Source organism: Propithecus coquereli, unplaced genomic scaffold (genome assembly GCF_000956105.1).
Source record: "Propithecus coquereli isolate 6110/MARCELLA unplaced genomic scaffold, Pcoq_1.0 Scaffold108, whole genome shotgun sequence".
Classification (NCBI taxonomy): Eukaryota; Metazoa; Chordata; class Mammalia; order Primates; family Indriidae; genus Propithecus; species Propithecus coquereli.
In genome coordinates this window covers 311,599-330,637 of record NW_012134747.1, presented here as the reverse complement: position 1 = coordinate 330,637, position 19,039 = coordinate 311,599, and the positions used below count along the sequence as shown (strand labels likewise).

The following is a 19,039-nucleotide window of genomic DNA, read 5'->3' as shown; positions in this document are numbered from 1 at the left end:
TGAAGATAAATTAGGTAAGAAGAGGAATCAAGGTTGACTCCCAGATTTTTGGCTTGAGCAATTAGGTGGATGGCGATGCCATATACTGAGAAAAAGACCGAGTAGGATTGGAGTTGGGGAAGGCAAATGTAAGTTCTATTTTGGGCACATTAAAATTGAGATACCTATTTGATATTCATGTGGAGCTGTCAAAGAGGGATCTAGATATATAATTTGGAGATCAGAAAAGAGGTCAGAGCTGAACATATGATTTGGAAATTGTCAGTATATAAATAGTATTTAAATCCATGTGACTGAATAAGGTCAACTGGGAAAACTATGTAGACAGAGAAAAGAAGAGAGACCAGGATAGAGCTCTGGGATGCTCAGACCTTTAGCATGCATGCAGAAGGGAGGAAGAGCCCCCAGTGGAGACTGAGAAGCAACATCCAGTGAAAAAAGGAAACCAAAAGAGTATAGTACCATGGTTGCCAAGAAAAGTAACTGTATTGAAAAGGAAGTGGTGATCAACTTTGTTGAATGTTGCTGAGAGAGCAAACAAGAGAGGAATGACAGAATGGTCCATAGTGTTTGGAATAGGGTGGTTGTTAATAATCTTGACCAATGTGAAGACAGTGAAGTTGTAGGGACAGATATCCAATTGAGGTGGGTTAGAAGGGAATATGAGCTGAAAAAATAAGGGCAGTATGTTAGTCTGCTCAGGCTGAGTGGATTAAACAACAGAAATTTATCACAGTTATGGAGGCTAGAAGTCTAACATTAAGGTGCAATTAGGGTTCGTTTCTGTTGAGGCCTCTCTTCAGTCTAGGAAGATTACAGATGGCTGCTTTCTCACTGTATCCACACATGACCTCTTCTCTGTGTGTGTGGATAGAGAGATCTCTGGTATCTCTTCCTCTACTTAGGAGAATACTAGTCCTATCAGATTAGGGTTCCAACCTCATGACTTCATTTCATCTTTATTACCTCCCTAAATGCCCTATCTCCAAATAGTCACATTGGGGGTTACAGCTTCAACATATGACTTTTGGAGGGATACAATTCAGTCCATGACAGCAAGAAACTCTAGGTAATTCTTTGAAGATAATTCTTGTGAAGGGGAACAGAGAAATGGGGTAGCAATTCAAAAGACATGTGGATGGCAGAGAGGGATAATTATAGAAACAAAGTCCCTAGAAAGGACCCGGAACACAATGGAGGCCTTTGGCCAGGTTGTCTTTTGACCTGGGCCAAGCCGCATCATCCATAGTAATGAGGAGGAAGTCAAAGAGTGAGGAGTAATCATGCGAGCAGGCTGGTGGTTTTCCCAGAGAAGGATGAGGGAGTTCCTGTCTAATTGCTCCTGCTTTCTTGATGAATATAAGATAAGCCTATAGTGAGCAGTGAGCGTGGCAGAGACGTTGGGTAATGTAGGAGTTTCAAAGAGAAAGCATGAAATGGTAATTTGGGCATGTAGGCAGGTGAAAACATTATGAAAGTTTTGTAAGATTCTGGACATATTGATTGCCCATCTGAGATTTATGACTGCGGAGCTTAAAGAGAGACCAAGTCACACAGTTGTGTAATTTTTTTTTTTCAGCCACTTGAACTGCTCAGATGCTGGCGCGGAGTAAGCAGACAGATAGGTTTAACCCAGGTCATAATTTTGGAGGCAAATCCAGCCAAGAAAGAAATAGATAGAGAGTTAAAAGTATTCACAAGACAGTGTTTAAATGAAAAGAGACAAAAATATTAAAAATGTCAACTCAAAAATAAGGTTCCTCTCTGTCTCCTCTCTGATATAAGGATAACCTTTCTTAAGAAAAACAGGCTAGATACTCTTTGACCATATTTGCAGTACAGTGTACACAATTTTGAACCCATTGCTATATCAATACCAAATAATGCCATTGCAACTGGCAGTACATTACTTTTAAATAATCATTGATGCATTCTATGTGTATTTTCCATGATAAACTTTCAGATAAATTGGAGATCCAGGTAGGCAAGAATTAGGTGAGTGTGTGTTTGTTTAAGAAACTCTCGTGGAATAGAACTTAACAGTAACTATCTTTCCTTGCTCATTATATTTTTCATTTAATTTTTCAATTCTAAGACAATTTCCTCTTCAGAGCTTAATATGTTTGTTTGCAGACTGGCATTAATATGCATAAGAGGAAGTGAGATTTTACAGATAAAATTTTGTCTTGGAAATTAAACTATGTTCAGTCTTTCTGTCCAAATTTTGAGCTAAAATCCTGAAAATGAAAACCATTTCTAGACTCCATGAATGCCCTAATCCTAAATTCTTCCTGAATTGTGAAGTGGAAAATTAAATCATTTTTGTTGGAAAACTCCCTATTCAATGGGTCCAGATCAGCACTCAGATGATGTCAGCAAATGTTACATTTTTTTCCAATTATGAAATGAATTATGGGGCGCTAGCTAACCACAGTCAGTCATTAAATAAAACTATTTTGGCTGATACATTGTTGTTCTGCCAGAAAACACAGGTGTTTTGTTTTTAAAGAATTTTTAAAAACATTGCTTTAAGAAAAGATTGCATTGACAATCCTTCAACATGAGCAATGTAAGAGCATATATAAGGTGCTATTTGCAGAGAATTTGTGTGGTAAAGGTAGAGATTATATTTTTACATGTGAAATAAAGAGTTGCTTTATTCCCAAAGAATTGAAACATTTCGGCTATGATGTATGAAGACAGTGATATATGACTACACATATTTAAACATGTATACATGAAGTTTTGAGCTGAATGAAAAGCACCTTATAAACATGAAATGCTGTTATCAAGAACAAACTTTCTTGGACTGGGATTTTCCAAGAATGTTAGTTCATTCTTTTTATAATGATCCCCAAAGGTTTCAAATGCATAATCTTAAAATGATGGCATTTACATCTGTCGATATCAAACAAGCCCTCCTTGTTAACAGTAGAGCTAGAGCTGTACTTTCATTTATAGGCAGCTTCTTGAAAGACTAATGAGCATAAAAAATTTTAATTGGCCCGGTAGTCATAGGGTAATTTTTAATCATTTTGTGTTTTCAGTAATAACCTTACACTTATTTTTTCCCTTTTAATTTACATATCTCTAAATCATTCCTGAATGAAACAGCTGTTTTCAGCTGATTCATCTGAGGAATTTGATTATCTCATCCAAACTATGACATCTTGAATCATGCATTAATGGCATGCTTATGGAATGAAGTAGTTTTCTGTTTCAAATGACTTTTTTTTGTCTGTGTGTGCAAGAGAGTATATCATATCTATAATCCTCAGAACTCAAAAATTAATGCAATAAACAACTTATCTGGGATACAACTATGTTCAAAAAGAATAATCTATTGACTAGAGTACCTTAATAAACTGTTATTGGAAATATATCTTAGCATTTAAGTGTTGAAGGTGGCATTTTTAATGTATCCTAAATAGGAGTCCCAAGATCCGTATTGCCCAGGTTATTTCAGAGTTCCAAAATCCTCTTATTGAAGATGGCATCCAGCAGAATGTTTCTTTAGAAAATTCCCTCCTCATCACCACCAAAAATAATTATGGATATCTCATTTTCAAATGCTAATCTATACCAAGCTCATTCTTCAAATTCTCAAGAGTATCTTAAAAACATATTTTAATCAACAGTGTCTTCAGAATTTCACTAATTATTTATTCAAAATGTGTGGAATCTACCTGGGGTACAAAAACGTATTTTTAAAAAACTGAAAGAACTGCTCTTTCCGTGCCTAGCGCAGCCATGGCCCGCGGTCCCAAGAAGCATCTGAAGCGCGTAGCAGCTCCAAAGCATTGGATGCTGGATAAGTTGACCGGTGTGTTTGCTCCTTGTCCATCCACCGGTCCCCACAAGCTGAGAGAGTGTCTCCCACTCATCATTTTCCTAAGAAACAGGCTTAAGTATGCCCTGACTGGAGATGAAGTGAAGAAGATCTGTATGCAGCGGTTCATTAAGATTGATGGCAAGGTCCGAACTGATATAACCTACCCTGCTGGATTTATGGATGTCGTCAGCATTGATAAGACTGGAGAGAATTTCCGTCTGATTTATGACACCAAGGGTCGCTTTGCTGTTCATCATATCACACCTGAGGAGGCCAAGTACAAGTTGTGCAAAGTGAGAAAAATCTTTGTGGGCACAGAAGGAATTCCTCATCTGGTGACCCATGATGCTCGCACCATCTGCTATCCTGATCCACTCATCAAAGTGAATGACACCATTCAGATTGATTTGGAGACTAGCAAGATTATTGATTTCATCAAGTTTGACACTAGTAACCTGTGTGTGGTGACTGGAGGTGCTAACCGGGGAAGAATTGGTGTGATCACCTACAGGGAAAGACATCCTGGGTCTTTTGATGTGGTTCACGTGAAAGACGCCAATGGCAACAGCTTTGCCACTCGGCTCTCCAACATTTTTGTTATTGGCAAAGGCAACAAACCATGGATTTCTCTTCCCCGAGGAAAAGGTATCTGCCTCACCATTGCTGAAGAGAGGGATAAGAGACTGGCAGCCAAACAGAGCAGTGGGTGAAATGGTCTCTAGGTGACATGTTAAAAAGGTGTTTGTACTTAATTAAAGATATTATAGCATGAAAAAAAAAAACTGAAAGAACTTAAATTATTTATGAAACAACTACTACCCATACGAAATTAAATGATTCTGTAATCATCTGATAGAATAAACTGTGTATTAACTATGGTCCAACTAAATGTTAGGGATAATTTGTGAAATGAGAGAACCCAGATCAGTGACCAGATTTTATACTATATTGAAAGAAAAGATAATAGACAAAAATACATAAAAGATAGAGATAACATAGAAGAACATAGAGATAACATAGAATTAATTACATCCATGAACATATACATCTCTTCTGGATCATTTCATTTGTTCATATTTAAATGTGGCCAATACCGTTATCTAAGGCATGACTGGGGAATAATATTTTTCTGCTCAAAAGTTCAGGTTAAATAAATGATTGGTTTCACACACAAAAAAAATGTGTATAGATATATCCTAGATATATAATATATACAAACACACATATATGATAACTTCCAAAGACTTTAAATGCCCAAATGATCCCACTAAAACTTATTTAAACACAAATGCATTAAACCCCACTATGGTAGCATTCTAGACTTAATCTCCATGTATAACAATGTTTCTAAGGGGGAAAAAAAAAGCATCTGTAATTCTCACTTGTGATGCCTAAAACTGTTCCCAGATAGAGGGACTCTCCTTACACCCTGTCCTACTTGCTACCCCTGACCCTAGGCAGGCAATAGGAACTGGATTCTCGTGGTTTCTACCCAATCACAGTATCTCTATGGTCTGGTCAACTAGCTCAGGAGGAGATAAGAGGGCGGGGTCTAGTCCAGAAGGCTGAAGAGCTATGATGGAGTGACCAGATGTCACAGAAAATACTTAGATAAGCTCTTGAAGATCTGATTTGTGAACAGATAAATTCAAGGATAAAACTATATTTATACAGCAAAAGGATTACAGTAGGTCCCAGGGACCTTTGAAGAAACAACATTTTCAAGGATTTGCCCATAATAATTCTTTAAACAACTAACAAAGGAAGAAATTAAAAGCTGAAATGTTATAAGCCACAGGATGATTTTCAAAAGTGAAAGTTTATATATCTATTTTATTTTTAATGTTCACGTTACTGGCTAAGAACAGATCAGGCTGTAAGATACAATCCCAGTGTCCTGGCAAAGTAGGGTGTTAGGGCTACCTTGAGTCTCATCAATCTCCCTCATGCCCCAGGCCCCACCCTCCTGCCAAATTCCACCTCACTCACACACACAGCACCCAGTCATTGTCTTTTTCACACAGGCAAAAAATCAAAATGGAGTCTCATGGGACAAATGCCCCTCATATTCTTGGGGGCAGTTGTGAAGGTATGTCTTCCAGAGCATCTTTGTGCATGACAGCTCTCTCTAGTCCTCAACACCTTTGACTCTCGCTTCCCATGGGAGGGCTTCCTCCTTTGCTCTAACCCCACAGACCTTGCTCTACCCTTGTTTTCTTTCTTTGACTCAAGAAGAAAGGTCAAAGATACATAAGGCTCACCACTGACTGGACAAAAGACTGAGAAATTGTCTATATTTCACTAGAACATCCTTCATACAGCTGCTCTCATTTTCTGATCAGGACATCTTTGATGAACATTTTCTGACAGAACTGTTCTGGAGTGGCCCAAGGAATTTATCCTCCTTGTCTTTGACCTTGTTTTATCAAAGGACTGCTAGAGGTGAAGTGATAAGGTAAGAGAACTCCTGAGGCTACATAGAACATATTTATAAGTAGGTATTTCTAGACTATATATCACAAGCTGGCAGGCTAGAGCTGGTATAACAGCCTGTCTTTCCAGTATTCCACCATTCCACACTAAAATGCCTGAAAAGAATTTGATAACATATTACTATGAAACAAGTATAAGAAAGATATTAGGTGTCTCAATTAGATTGATATATTTTCTAAAAATATTTGCACCAATGAATTCTCTTGTGTGGGCACGAATCTTTTAAGAGAGCATTTATTGGGGTTTTTGTCTGCTTGTGAAAGTAATAGAAGCTCAATTTTAGAAAAGCCCCAAAAGCATAAGAAGGAAAGTAAAAATCCTATGTCATTTCACCTAACAGATGCAAGCAATGTTAGCATTTTGGTTTATTTCCTTTCAGCGGTGAGAGAGAAGAAAGAAGGTCACCACAATTAGGATCATATTATATTATAATTTTTAAAATATTTTGTTTTCATTTAACACCACATCATTCATTTGACATTCAACAAATATTAATGAACTATTATAAACCAGACCACACTTGTCTCTGAATATTATGAGCATTTTCCAATGATATAAAATACTCTTTAAAATGTAATTTTTAAAAGATATACAATGTTAAAAAATGTACTGTCACATAACGTGATCAAATAATTCTCTAATTTTTAAGCATAGAAATTATTTTTCTTTATAATAGCTGTATTAAAGTATAATAAACTGCACATACTAAAAGGGTACGGGTTGGTAGGTTTCGACTTATGAATGAAGCTGTGAAACCATCATCCTAATCTAGATAATGATCATATGCATCACCCCCAAGAGTTCCCTTGGGCTCTCTTGTAATTCTTCCGTCTGCCCTTCCCTGCTCTCATTCCCATCTGTGGGCATCTAATCTGTTCTCTGTCACTATAGATTAGTTTAAATTTTCTGAGCTATTTTACACTATGTATTCTATTTTCTGGCTTCTTTCACTCACCATAATTATTCTGAGATTCATCATGTTGCTGTGCAATCCATAGTTTATTCTCTTTTATTACTGAGTGGTATTTCATTGTATAGATATATCACAATTTATTTATCTTTTTACCTGTTGATGGGTATTTTTGTCATTTCCATTTTTTTATTACCACAAATAAAACTGCTATGAACATTGTGTATGTCTTTATATATCCATACATTTCTTTTTCTCTTGGGTAGTCTATAGAAAGACTTATACACAAATGTTTATGGCACCTGAGGATAGAATGGCTTGTATGAGGGGTGTGTGTGTGTGTGTGTGTGTGTGTGTGTGTGTATTTCTAAGAAATCGCCAAATTGTTTTCTAAGATGGTTGAATCATTTTCATTCTCACCGGCAGCGTATGAGAGTTCCAATTGCCTCACATTCTTGCTCACATCTGGTATGTTTCAGTCTTATTCATCTGAGACAGTCTAATAATACCTGGTGGTATCTTATTTTACATATCCCTAATGACTAATAGTATGGAGCATCTTTTCATGCCCTGAATCTGTTGGGAAGGTTTCTCAAATCTTCAACCAGGTTTAACCTAAAGTGATGGCTTTTCGTCACAGAAGAGTTGTTCAAAATATAAGTTCTTAGAAAATTCTTTCTTTAATAATACACTTCTGCCATTTTGTCTCATTTTTATCCAAAGCACTCAAGGTTGCAGTAAAAAGAAAGATTAATTTTATATAGATTAACAACAGATATCTCCTCAAATCATCAGTTCATTATACAAGCCGCAAAACTGTGGCTGATTTCCAATAGCTAACTACTATCTATTACTATCTCCTTTAAGAAAAAACAATTTATGTTTTTAAATTCTATTTTTATTTGTGTATCTTAAATTTCTAGATGCAAACCAAAAATAAAAGTCTCTAAAAAAATGTACCCACTTTTTCCCCCAGGAATCCATTTTCTATGGTATTCATGGAAACCTTCCATAGTAAAAGGAGAAATAGAATAAGAGACTTTTTCAGAAAGTCCAAAATTAATTCTTTCATCCAATTCCCTGTGCCTATGAACTAAAAGGTTTTCTTCCTGTCAAAAGCTGGATCTCTCAAGAGCATGGAACGGCCTTTGTTGTGAAATGAAATTGATTTTTCATTGAGGAGTAGAACATTAGTGCTAGAAGAATATTAGCAAGCCCTTTACAGATGAGATGACAGAGACTCGGGAAGGAGAAATGAAATACCTATGATGGTCTAGCATATTTATGGTAGTTGTGTCCCCTAATGCCAATTAAAGTATCATTTTTACTATTTCTCAATGCCTTTCTTTTTTTAATATTTCCGATACTGGTTAATGGTCTACGGGACTCAGTTTTTAATTTGTTAATATTAGAGTAACTGGGAAGTGGAGAGTTTTACACAATGAAAACGAGAGCAAAGAACCACATATCCAAAATCTGGGAACCGGATTAATCTTTTTGAATTATTCCTATCCTAGGCCAGAGGGAAAGGCCCCAGAGACTCAGTACATGATACACAGCAATTCAATTCAATCTTTTCTTGTATTTCTGTGAGATCGAAAGGGTAGACTTTCCCGTTACTGCTTCCATTCAAAGTTATCCTTCATATGTGTTAAAACATAGGTCTATGAACTTCTCTCATTTCAAGTATTATTTTGGGCTTTCCACGAGTATTTCCAAAAATGTATTATTTTTCTTTTTTCTTTCTTTTTTTTGGTGGGGGCGGGGGACAAGGTCTTGCTCTGTCAACCCAGTTAGGGTGCAGTGGTGTCATCTTAGCTCACAGCAAACTCAAACTCCTGGGCTCGAGTGATCCTCCTGCCTCAGCCTCCACAGTAGCTGGAACTACAGGTGGGTGCCACCATGCCAGCCAATCTTTCTATTTTTAACAGAGACAGATCTCACTCTTGCTCAGGCTGGTCTCAAACTCCTGAGCTCAAGTAATTCTCCTGCCTCAGCCTCCCAGCGTGCTAGGATTACAGGCGTGAGCCACCACCCCCGGCTTCAAAAATTTATTATTTCCTAACTGAGTTAATATACCCATCAGTATTCAAGGCCTCTTGTTTAACCAAGTGGAAGGTAAAACTATTTCAGTAGACCTGTTTTGTTTTGTTTTTTTAATTTTTTTTTACCATTCTCACTGCCTTATTTTGGAGCTAAATGCCCAGCTATCAAGACAAGGGCCAGAATTATTTGTGAAGCTCCACAAATTAAGAAACTGGTAAAGTACCAGGAACAGTAGCTTGGCACTGTTCCCGATGCTCACATGTGATCTCATACTTAATCAGTCCCTTAGAGCAGCGGCCCCCAACCTTTTTGGCTCCAGGGACCAGTTTCATGGAGGACATTTTTTCCACGGACTGGGGGAAGGAGGGGATGTTTTCAGAATGATTCAAGCGCATTACATTTATTACATTTACAGCAGCTCACCAGCGCTAGCATCACTGCCTCAGCTCCACCTCAGATCATCAGGCATTAGATTCTCATAAGGAGCGTGCAGCCTACATCCCTCGACCGCACAGTTTACAGTAAGGTTTTTGCTCCTATGAGAATCAAATGCCACCACTGATCTGACAAAGGCAGAGCTCAGGCTGTGCTGGGAGTGATGGGGAGCGGCTGTAAACACAGATAAACTTTCTTTCCCTTGACCACCGCTCACCTCCCACTGGGCAGCACCCCTTCCCCTGCCTTTCCTAAGTTTTGTGGAAGACAATGTTTCCACGGGATGAAGTGGGGATTGGGAGGTAGTGGAACCCTGCGGCGGGGTCCCTAACAGGCCACGTACTGGTACCAGTCCATGGCCCAGGGATTGGGGACGGTAGCCTTAGAGAGTCAAGGCTGAATTGTCACCCCAGAGCTGATGGACAGGCCACCATCAGACTCCAAGTCAGATAGCAGTTTTTACAGATCTAACTACTGTTGCTCAACCCGTGTCCATGGAGACTGAATAATTGGTTTGTTGCCTAGAGAAGTGGAAATAAAACCAAGTCATTTGGTTTCTATGTGGTTTCTACAAAGCTAAGGAAATTTTTTGGCATATGATAAAAATACAGATGGCTAAAGCTATATGATTTCCTTGGTCAATTCTTGATTTTATCAAAAAAAGTTCTATGTATATTACTTTTAAAATATGAAAATATTCTAAATGAAGGAGTACCAGATTCTCAAGTTATTTAATTCTTAGTTAGATTGGAAACCATTCTTTAAAAGAGTGACCAATACATACAACAAAATCTAATAGGTTAAAAAGTCCTTGGATTCATTACATATGGAAAATGTTTCTCATCCACAAATTCAACAGAGTTCCAAGTATGAAAGAAAAAGCTAGTATTTAATAAGGGTGGAGGAGACTGAAACACCTATTCATTAATCCTATGGAAATATTTGTCACTCATATGTGGTTTAGGGAATTGGGTAAAAATAGCAACTTCCTAAGAATTTGTTCATCTGTGCATGGACCTTTATCAATCTGAGCAAGTAAATATGATGTAATAGTAGACAGGGGACTTGTACAATGAACTCCCTGATAAACAGGCATGCAGAGGTGACAGCTTGGCACGTGTTGGCAGGATTTCACAGCAACTGTTGGCCTACCATCAGATAGAAAACCACTCCTGGCAGATCCCCTTTCTCAATGAATGCATAAAATTAGTCAGGCCAAGAAAGGTGGCATACATGAGTTACAACCGGGAGTTGGCGTGAACTCAGCTGTTCAGTATTTAGGATAATTAATGCTGCTTTTTAGCTTGTCTTAGAATACTTAGAAGAAATACCTATAAAAATTCAACTTCAGAGGGGAAAAAGTCAAAACTGGTTTATACATGAGTCACAAACTGAAATGCCTACAGAAGCCAAGTAGGGAATGAAAATGAATGTATGGAACTGAGCATAAGTAAAACAAGAGACTAGTGTGATGATAAATGCTGCTGACACGTGTGCTCAGGGTGGGGAACAAGAGGGAGGGGTGATCACCGGAGCAAAGTGTGGAGCATACTTCTCGAAAGGGAATGATCACTGCTCCAGTCTACCCATTTGATGTCATGTCTTCAAATATTTTAAAACAGGCTAGGTTTGGTTTACCCACATCTTGCTGGAGTCCCTACAACGATCTATTTGTTTAAGAAAATGATAGTAAAAGGGATGTGGACACAACCAACTATAACAAATTCATAACTCATTACAATCCCTCTTCAATTTTGTACAAATCACAATTTTGTATAAAAATGTAATGTTACACAAACGTATACACCGCTAAAAAAAAATACGTGTGTGTGTGTGTGTGTGTGTGTGTGTGTGTGTGTGTGTAAAGCCCAGCTCCTTGGTTCAGGCCCCAACAAGTTTCCCAATATGTGCCCCATGTCACACCCACCGTCAGCTTTCTCCCACCCTCCTCCTCAAAATCCCTCCTATCCACCACCCTATTGTCCTCTTCTGCCTCTGTGTAATGCTTTTTCTCTGTTCGTCTCCATCAACCACCTACACATCCTTCAAAATCTTAAAAATCCCTCCTAGACCAGACCCATCGAAGTTGATTTCTCCCTCCTCTAAATTTCACATGAAATCATAATAACAATAAGGATAATAGCCCACATGTGCCGAGCACTCCTGACCGCTAATTCTCTGTGAAACAGACAGTGTTATGACCCCCATTCTACAGTGAGGATGCTGGGAACCAGGGATATGAAAACAATAGGGAGGGATCTCATTGGACCCCCCAGACTATTTGTTCATCCCTGAACCAATTCCTGTGTCCAGGCCTTGAATCCCATATTGATAAGCCAAACCCCACTCATACTGCCTGATGTCGGAAGGAAGGGGAGGCTCCCGGAAGAGAGCTGGGGTTACCTAATGGGAGAAAGAATGCTGGGAAGACAAAAACAAAATTTCCACTCTATTTCCATGCCTGCAGAACGGTTAACTCCCATTAGCTTCTGCTGCTAAGTTTCCCCAGCCCAGCTTTCCTTCCTTCAGTAACGCAAGACTTCTAGTCAAGATGACCCAAAGAGCCCACGCTTGAACACACCCCCTCTGCTTTAGCCACATAAATAGGAAAGATAAAATAGAAAACGTTTTTAAAAACTAGATACAAAACCAAAATGAACATCTTTGTAGACTAAAAACAACAAAAGAAACATAAAGATCTGAGCAGAGCTGCGGTCAGTGGACATATGACAGTTTTAATACTTAAAGCTAAGTACCACCTCCAACTCACTCCTAATCCTCTAAATTATCAGCCCCTCTGACCACACCTGTGAAGGAAGGCTGGAAAAAACCAGTACTGACCAACAACTAGGGCTATGTCTTGAGCAAGGTGAAAGTCAACAGACCAAATACAGCTTCCTGATGAAGTCTCCTACGAGCTCACTAACTGGACGTGCAATATCCCCAGTATTGTCTTGAGGATGAGTCTGCGAAATGCTGTTATAAATTCTGGATAGAGGTACATGATGAGCCAGGCGAAGCCACCATCTAACATTTGGGTAAGGAGACGTGAGCACTATGGGGGAAGGGTCTGAATTAAATACATCCAACTGAAAATAAAACTATATGCTGAAATTCCAAAACATTTGAGGAACTATAATACTAAGAAAGACTAAACAATTAGAATATTAATTTACTCCACATGAAAGTAATTTATGCAATAGTCTGATGAAGACTTTAAAATAAGTTTAAGGCATTCAAATAAAACACAAAGTAATGATTTCCATTTAAAAAAAAGAGCATTAAATAATGCAACGAAAACAGGCAAACAAAATTAGTACTGAACACAGTTTAAGAGAAAGTTAGAATCACAGTGAGATTCCCCTTCACACCCACTAGGATGACTAAAATCAAATAGTCAGATAATAACAAGTTTTTGTAAGGTTATGGAGAAACTGAAGCTGTCATATATTGCTGGTGGTATATAAAATGGTACAGCATTTTGAAAAACAGTCTGGTAGTTCCTCAAACAAGTAAATATAGAGTTACCATTTGACCTAGAAATTCCACTCCTAAGTATATACTCAAGAGAAATTAAAACATACATCCACATAGAAACTTGTACATGAATGTTTCACAATAGCCAAAAGGTGGAAACAACCCAAAGGTCCATCAACTGACAAATGGATGAACAAAATGTGGAATATCCATATAAAGGAATATTATTTTGTCATAAAAAGGAATGAAATACTGATACATGGAACAAAATGTTGCACAACTCTGTGAATATACAAAACCATTGACTTGTATACTTTAAAAGGGTGAGTTGTATGGTATGTGAACTCTATCATAATAAAGCTGTTAAAATTTTCTTAAAATGTCAACCCCTATAAAGTTACCTTAGAATTTTTTAATTTGGAATTTGCACTTCGACAAAAATTGAAAAGAGTATTATAAACATTGTTAAGCTTGTTGGAATGCCCACCACCAGTTAACATTGTGCCCATGGTTTATTTGTATTTCCAATCTCCTTCTCACCACATGAAATGCCAAAAGGGCTTGGGGCAAGCTGCACAAACAAGAGGTTGAGAGTCATTTAAGTAGAGAAAAGTGATGGATGGGGAAATTGGACCATCGTACAGTCTACAGTAATAAAGAGAAACTAACTAGACTCAAATAACCCACCACAGCACTCAGGACCACCCACACCCTGGAAGTGGATGTACCATGGGTCCTGGTTTGTACAGACCAACTTGTCCCAGCTCATTAGCGGTAAGGGTAAGAGTAAACCCATGGTGAAGAATTTATTGTAAAACAACTTTTTAGTATTGTTGAGGTGCATTATTACGCAAATGATTATCCCCATCAAAACAAAGGGTCAAAGTTAAAAATAAGATCATTAAAAACAAGAGAAAAAACTAATGATACTGATAATGATAAATATTCAATGATTCATAGTGCTCAAAATTAAAAGAATCAAGTAAACATTAATCAATCTTTCCTATATTGAACCCAAAGTTCAAATAAGACCATCTATTACATCAGTTGTAAAAGGTTTATCTGAATTTGACTGTTTTATCATTTTATTTGTATTGGAGTCCTAAATTTGTCTTTGCTTTGATATTTTAATAAGAGCTATAAGTATTATGAGTTTAAATCTAGTTTTATCACTGCATATTAGATAAGTATGATATTAAAAATAATTGGCCCCAGCATTAGAAGTCCATGTGAATTATTTTCCTCTAAAAATGTTCTGTACATTTCTTTGTTGTGAGGATTCAGTGAGACAATTTGTAGAGTGCTTTGTCAAGAAATACAGATTTTAGGCTTGGGCAAGTAGCTAATGATCAAAATGTTCATGATCTGAAACTACACTGAAGCTAGACTTCAGTGAAAAGAGGCTATAGTAAACCTCAATTAACCAGAAATTTCTTTTCAAGCTTCAATTCTCCTTGAAAATATTTTTAAAGTGTGTTGGTCTGCTTTTCTCATTAAAGAAGATAATTTAATCTTTCTGACCTAGAAACTATCAGCGCTTCAAGTTCATCTTTCAATAATAAATTCTTACTATAGCTCCAAAAATCCAGAAAACAAATCAGAAAACACTCTTTAAAAACTGTAGGGTATAAGGATTTTTCGTGCAATTTATCTCCTTTTTAAGCCACAAATGCATAACATTATCTAATTAATTGAAATTTCTCACTAATTGGAGTCCAGTTAATTGAGGTTTTATCATGCATATATTGCTACTTGGATGTAGGATTGAAAAGCCTAACTGTAGGGGAGGGAGAGGGGGTGAATCATTTGTCCCTACGTGCAAAAGAGCCAGGAAAGTTTATATTCAGTTTTATACACTTTCATTGAATGACTACTATGGAAAGAAACTGGGGGAGGGAAGAGGAGAGACATCAAAAAACAAGTGAGATATTATCACCAACCTCTTAAAGGTGTGCAGCGAATAGGGAATCAAAACTTTGTGACCCTGTTGTATCAGAGCATCTCAACACACAGTGTTGCAGTGATCAACGCTAAGGTGGAGAAAGCATTTGAATGCTCAGGATTCTGACAATATCCACAGTAGTGGTGACAGCTCTGTTTACTAGGAAGTAGTCTAGTAACCCATGTAATTAACTGGCTGGTGTCAAGACAGGGGCCTGTTCCTGAGGGAGTGCCACAGGCTCTGAGCAGAACCCTGTCTTGCTAACACCGTTTTGAAAGATGAGAATAAAAATTTATTTTTCATATTTATGAGATTTGCAGTTAAAAACAAACCAGAAAAGATAGCAAACACAGGATGAGAGAGTCAGGATCCAGAAAGCTGCAACATTTGGCTGAATTTAACAAGATGATTACAATGGGGAAAATGTAAGTTCCTGCACTCTGGCCCATTAAAAAAAAACACTATGTACAAATACAGGATGGGAGAGGCATGGAACAGTGTGTGTGCGTGTCTGTGTGTGTGGGTGCATGCATGTGTTTGTGTGTGTGTTTTTAAAGGCTCAGGCTTGAACTGGCTTGAACTGACAACCATACAAAAAAGAAATACAAATGATTAATAAACACAACCTTATTTATTAATCAAAGAAACTAAAATTAAAACAGTAATCCCTTAATCTACCAAATCAAGAAAGGTAAAACGAATTGTAATTCTCAGTGCTGACAACAGTGTGAAGAAATAGGCATTCTCCAATACTTCATGTGAAATATGTATTGGCAAGCCCTTCTGGAACAATTTGGTGATGCGAATTGGAAATCAAAAAATCTTGCAGACCTTTCAACCTAATAATCACACTTCCAGGAATTTTCTTAATTAAATAATTAAGGATGCACATAAATACTTGGCTACCAGAGTGTTAATCACAGCATTGTTAACAATGGCAAAACTCACACACATATTCATGAATATGCATACAAAATGCCCCTAATGGGGAATGGTTATATAAATTGTGTTTCATGTAATATAGCAATTTAACACGATGTTGTAAAAACAAATGTATTGAAACTAGTGCAGTACAAATAAGATCTACAGTCTAGTTAGTGGTATTATACCAATGACAATTTTCTGGCTTTAGTAATGTATTATAGTTATGTAAGAGGTTGCCATTGGGGGAAGTTAACTGAAGGGTACACAGGACTTCTTTGGAATATTCTTTCAAATTCTTGTAAATCTATAATAATTTCAAAACAAAAAGTAGAAAAAGTAAATTTATTAAAATAGCTGTTCTTAACTGAAAAAAGCTGGTATCAAATCAAAAAGTATAATTCCTTTTCTTTGTAAAATATACATGTAATTCATGTAATTACGATGATGATGAGTTGATAAAAATGCCATTTTTTGAGGTCTTGTTTTGTGGTTCACAAATGGTATCTCATTTAAATCTTATATCAGTTAACAAGGTAAATGTCATTATTTCCATTTTACCAGTGAGGAATGGGATTAGGAGTGATTATACAATTTTCAGACTATTACACAGCTACCCACAATTTAAATAGAGGCTTCTCAGCCTCCCAAGTCTGTGCTGTTGGCTGTGTTCCAAAACATTCACTATCTAATATCACTTTTTTACAGTCTATAAAGGGAAATCCCAAAATTTTAATCATAGTTATCTCTGTAATAATTATTGCTACCATTATTTTTCTGTTTTTGCTTATTGAACATGTGTCATTGTGTAATTAAAAATAATATTTTAAAAGACTTCAGTGTTTTACAATGGATTATTATATAGCCATAAAAAAGAATGAAATACTGTCATTTGCAACAACATGGATGGAACTGGAGAACATTGTGTTAAGTGAAATAAGCCAAGCACAGAAAGACAAATTGCACATGTTCTCACTAATACGTGGGAGCTAAATATTAAAAATGATTGATCTTATGGAGACAGAGAGTAGAATGATGGTTACCAGAAGATGGAAAGAGTAGCAGGGAGGAGGGATAAAGTGGGGATGGTTAATGGGTGCAAAAATACAGTTAGAATGAACCATATTTGATCGCACAACAAAGTGACTATAATCAATGATAAGGTACGGTATACTTTAAAATAACTAAAAGAGTAGAATTGGGATGTTCCTAACACAAATGATAAATGTCTGAGATGATGGATATCCAAATTACCCTAATTTTGTTAATACACATTGTATGTTTGTATCAAAACATCACATGCACCCTATAAAGATAGACAACCATTATGTACCCATAATAGTGAAAAATGAAAAAAAATTTTTTTAATGTCTTAGTGTTTTAGTTGAAAGCAAGGTCAGCATGAGTCCACAGGATGAAACAACTATCAAAATAGCTAAGTTTGACTACATTGACAGAAGAATGGCATTTAAAATAAAGAAGTCTGCCAGGTGTGGTGACTCATGCCTGTAATACCAGCCCTTTGGGAGGCTGAGGCAAGAGGATCACTTGAGAACAGGAGTTCAAGACCAGCCTGGGCAACATAAAGAGACCCACATCTACAAAAACTATAAAAAATTAGCCAGGCATAGTGGCGCACGCCTGTAATCTCAGCTACTTGGGAGGCTGAAGTGGGAGGATTGCTTGAGCCCAGGAGTTCAAGGTTGCAATGAGCTGCAATTGGGCTACTGCACTGCAGCCTGGGTGACAGAGTGAGACCTTGTCTCTTAAATAAATAAATAGGCCACAGTGGTGTTCACCTATGCAAATGGAAGATAAGATTCCTTCCATTTTGGGAGCCACATTTTGGCAAGGACATTGATATACAGACTGAAGGGCATTTGGAGAAAACCAATCAGAATGGTGAGAGGGTCCAAAAACATGTCATAATATTTATGGTGGAAGAACTGGGGACATTGACATTGGATAGAAACAGACTCAGAGGAAACATGACTGCTGTCTTTAAAATTTTAAAGAGTCATCACCTACTAATAGAATAATAATTATCACTATGTTGTAAGTATATGCATTATCTCAATTAATCCTCACCACAACCCTATAAAGGAGACACTAATATTAACCTTCTTTTGTAGAGGAGGAAATAAGCTCAGAGAGGTCAAATAACTTGCCCAAAGTCACACATGCATTAGTGGCAGAGCTAACATTCAAACCCAGAACATGTCTGTGCTCCTAACCACTGAGCTTGTCTGTGTAGCTTGTAATGAGCAGAATCAGGGCCATAGAAGAGAGATTCAGGGACACTGTTTTCAGCTCAATATTCAGAAGATTGATCGCAGAAAAGTCAAAGCTGTCCACGTATGGAATGAGCTGCCTTGGAAGATAATGAATGTCCCTCTGTACATTCAACATAGAATCAATGACACTCAGCAATGATGTCAGAGAATACAGTCAACAGGTGGATGTCAAACTTTAGCACAATCAGAATCACTGGAGAGTTTTATAAAACATATATTCCTGTACTCTACTCCTAGAGATTCAGATTCAGGTGCCCTGGGACGATGAGATCCATGAATTTGTGATTCTCTCAGACTCTCAGGTGATGCCAATGCTGCTGGTCCAGGGCCACACACTCAGATTCCCTCAACCCCTAAAATTCTATTACTTTTTTCAAAAATCAAATTGTATGGACTGGACCAATTTTGTGTCCCTCACAACCTCTGTCATGGACTGGCACCCTTAATCCCTTTGAGCCATTCAATAAGGTTGGTTGGTTTGCTTGTTTTTTCCTATTCAAGTTACCAGTCAACAGAATATCCTACAAGCTTTTCTTTTTTATTATTATTATTTCTGCATATTATGGGGGTATATGTGTTTAGGTTACATTGCCCTTGCCCCCCCCCCAGTCAGAGCTTCAAGCATGTCACACCCCCCCAGACGGTGCGCATCGCACTCATTATGTTTGTATATACCTATCCCCTCCTCC

At 37.4% G+C, this 19,039-nt stretch overlaps 1 protein-coding gene across 1 annotated transcript; it reads left to right on the top strand.

The window, feature by feature from the left end:
* The first annotated feature begins 3,722 nt into the window (after positions 1-3,722).
* LOC105813149 (40S ribosomal protein S4, X isoform-like) lies at positions 3,723-4,611 on the top strand. Its single transcript, XM_012647776.1, has one exon. It carries the CDS (start codon positions 3,751-3,753, stop codon positions 4,540-4,542), a length of 792 nt encoding a protein of 263 aa, XP_012503230.1. The 5' UTR covers positions 3,723-3,750; the 3' UTR covers positions 4,543-4,611.
* Positions 4,612-19,039: the final 14,428 nt, after the last annotated feature.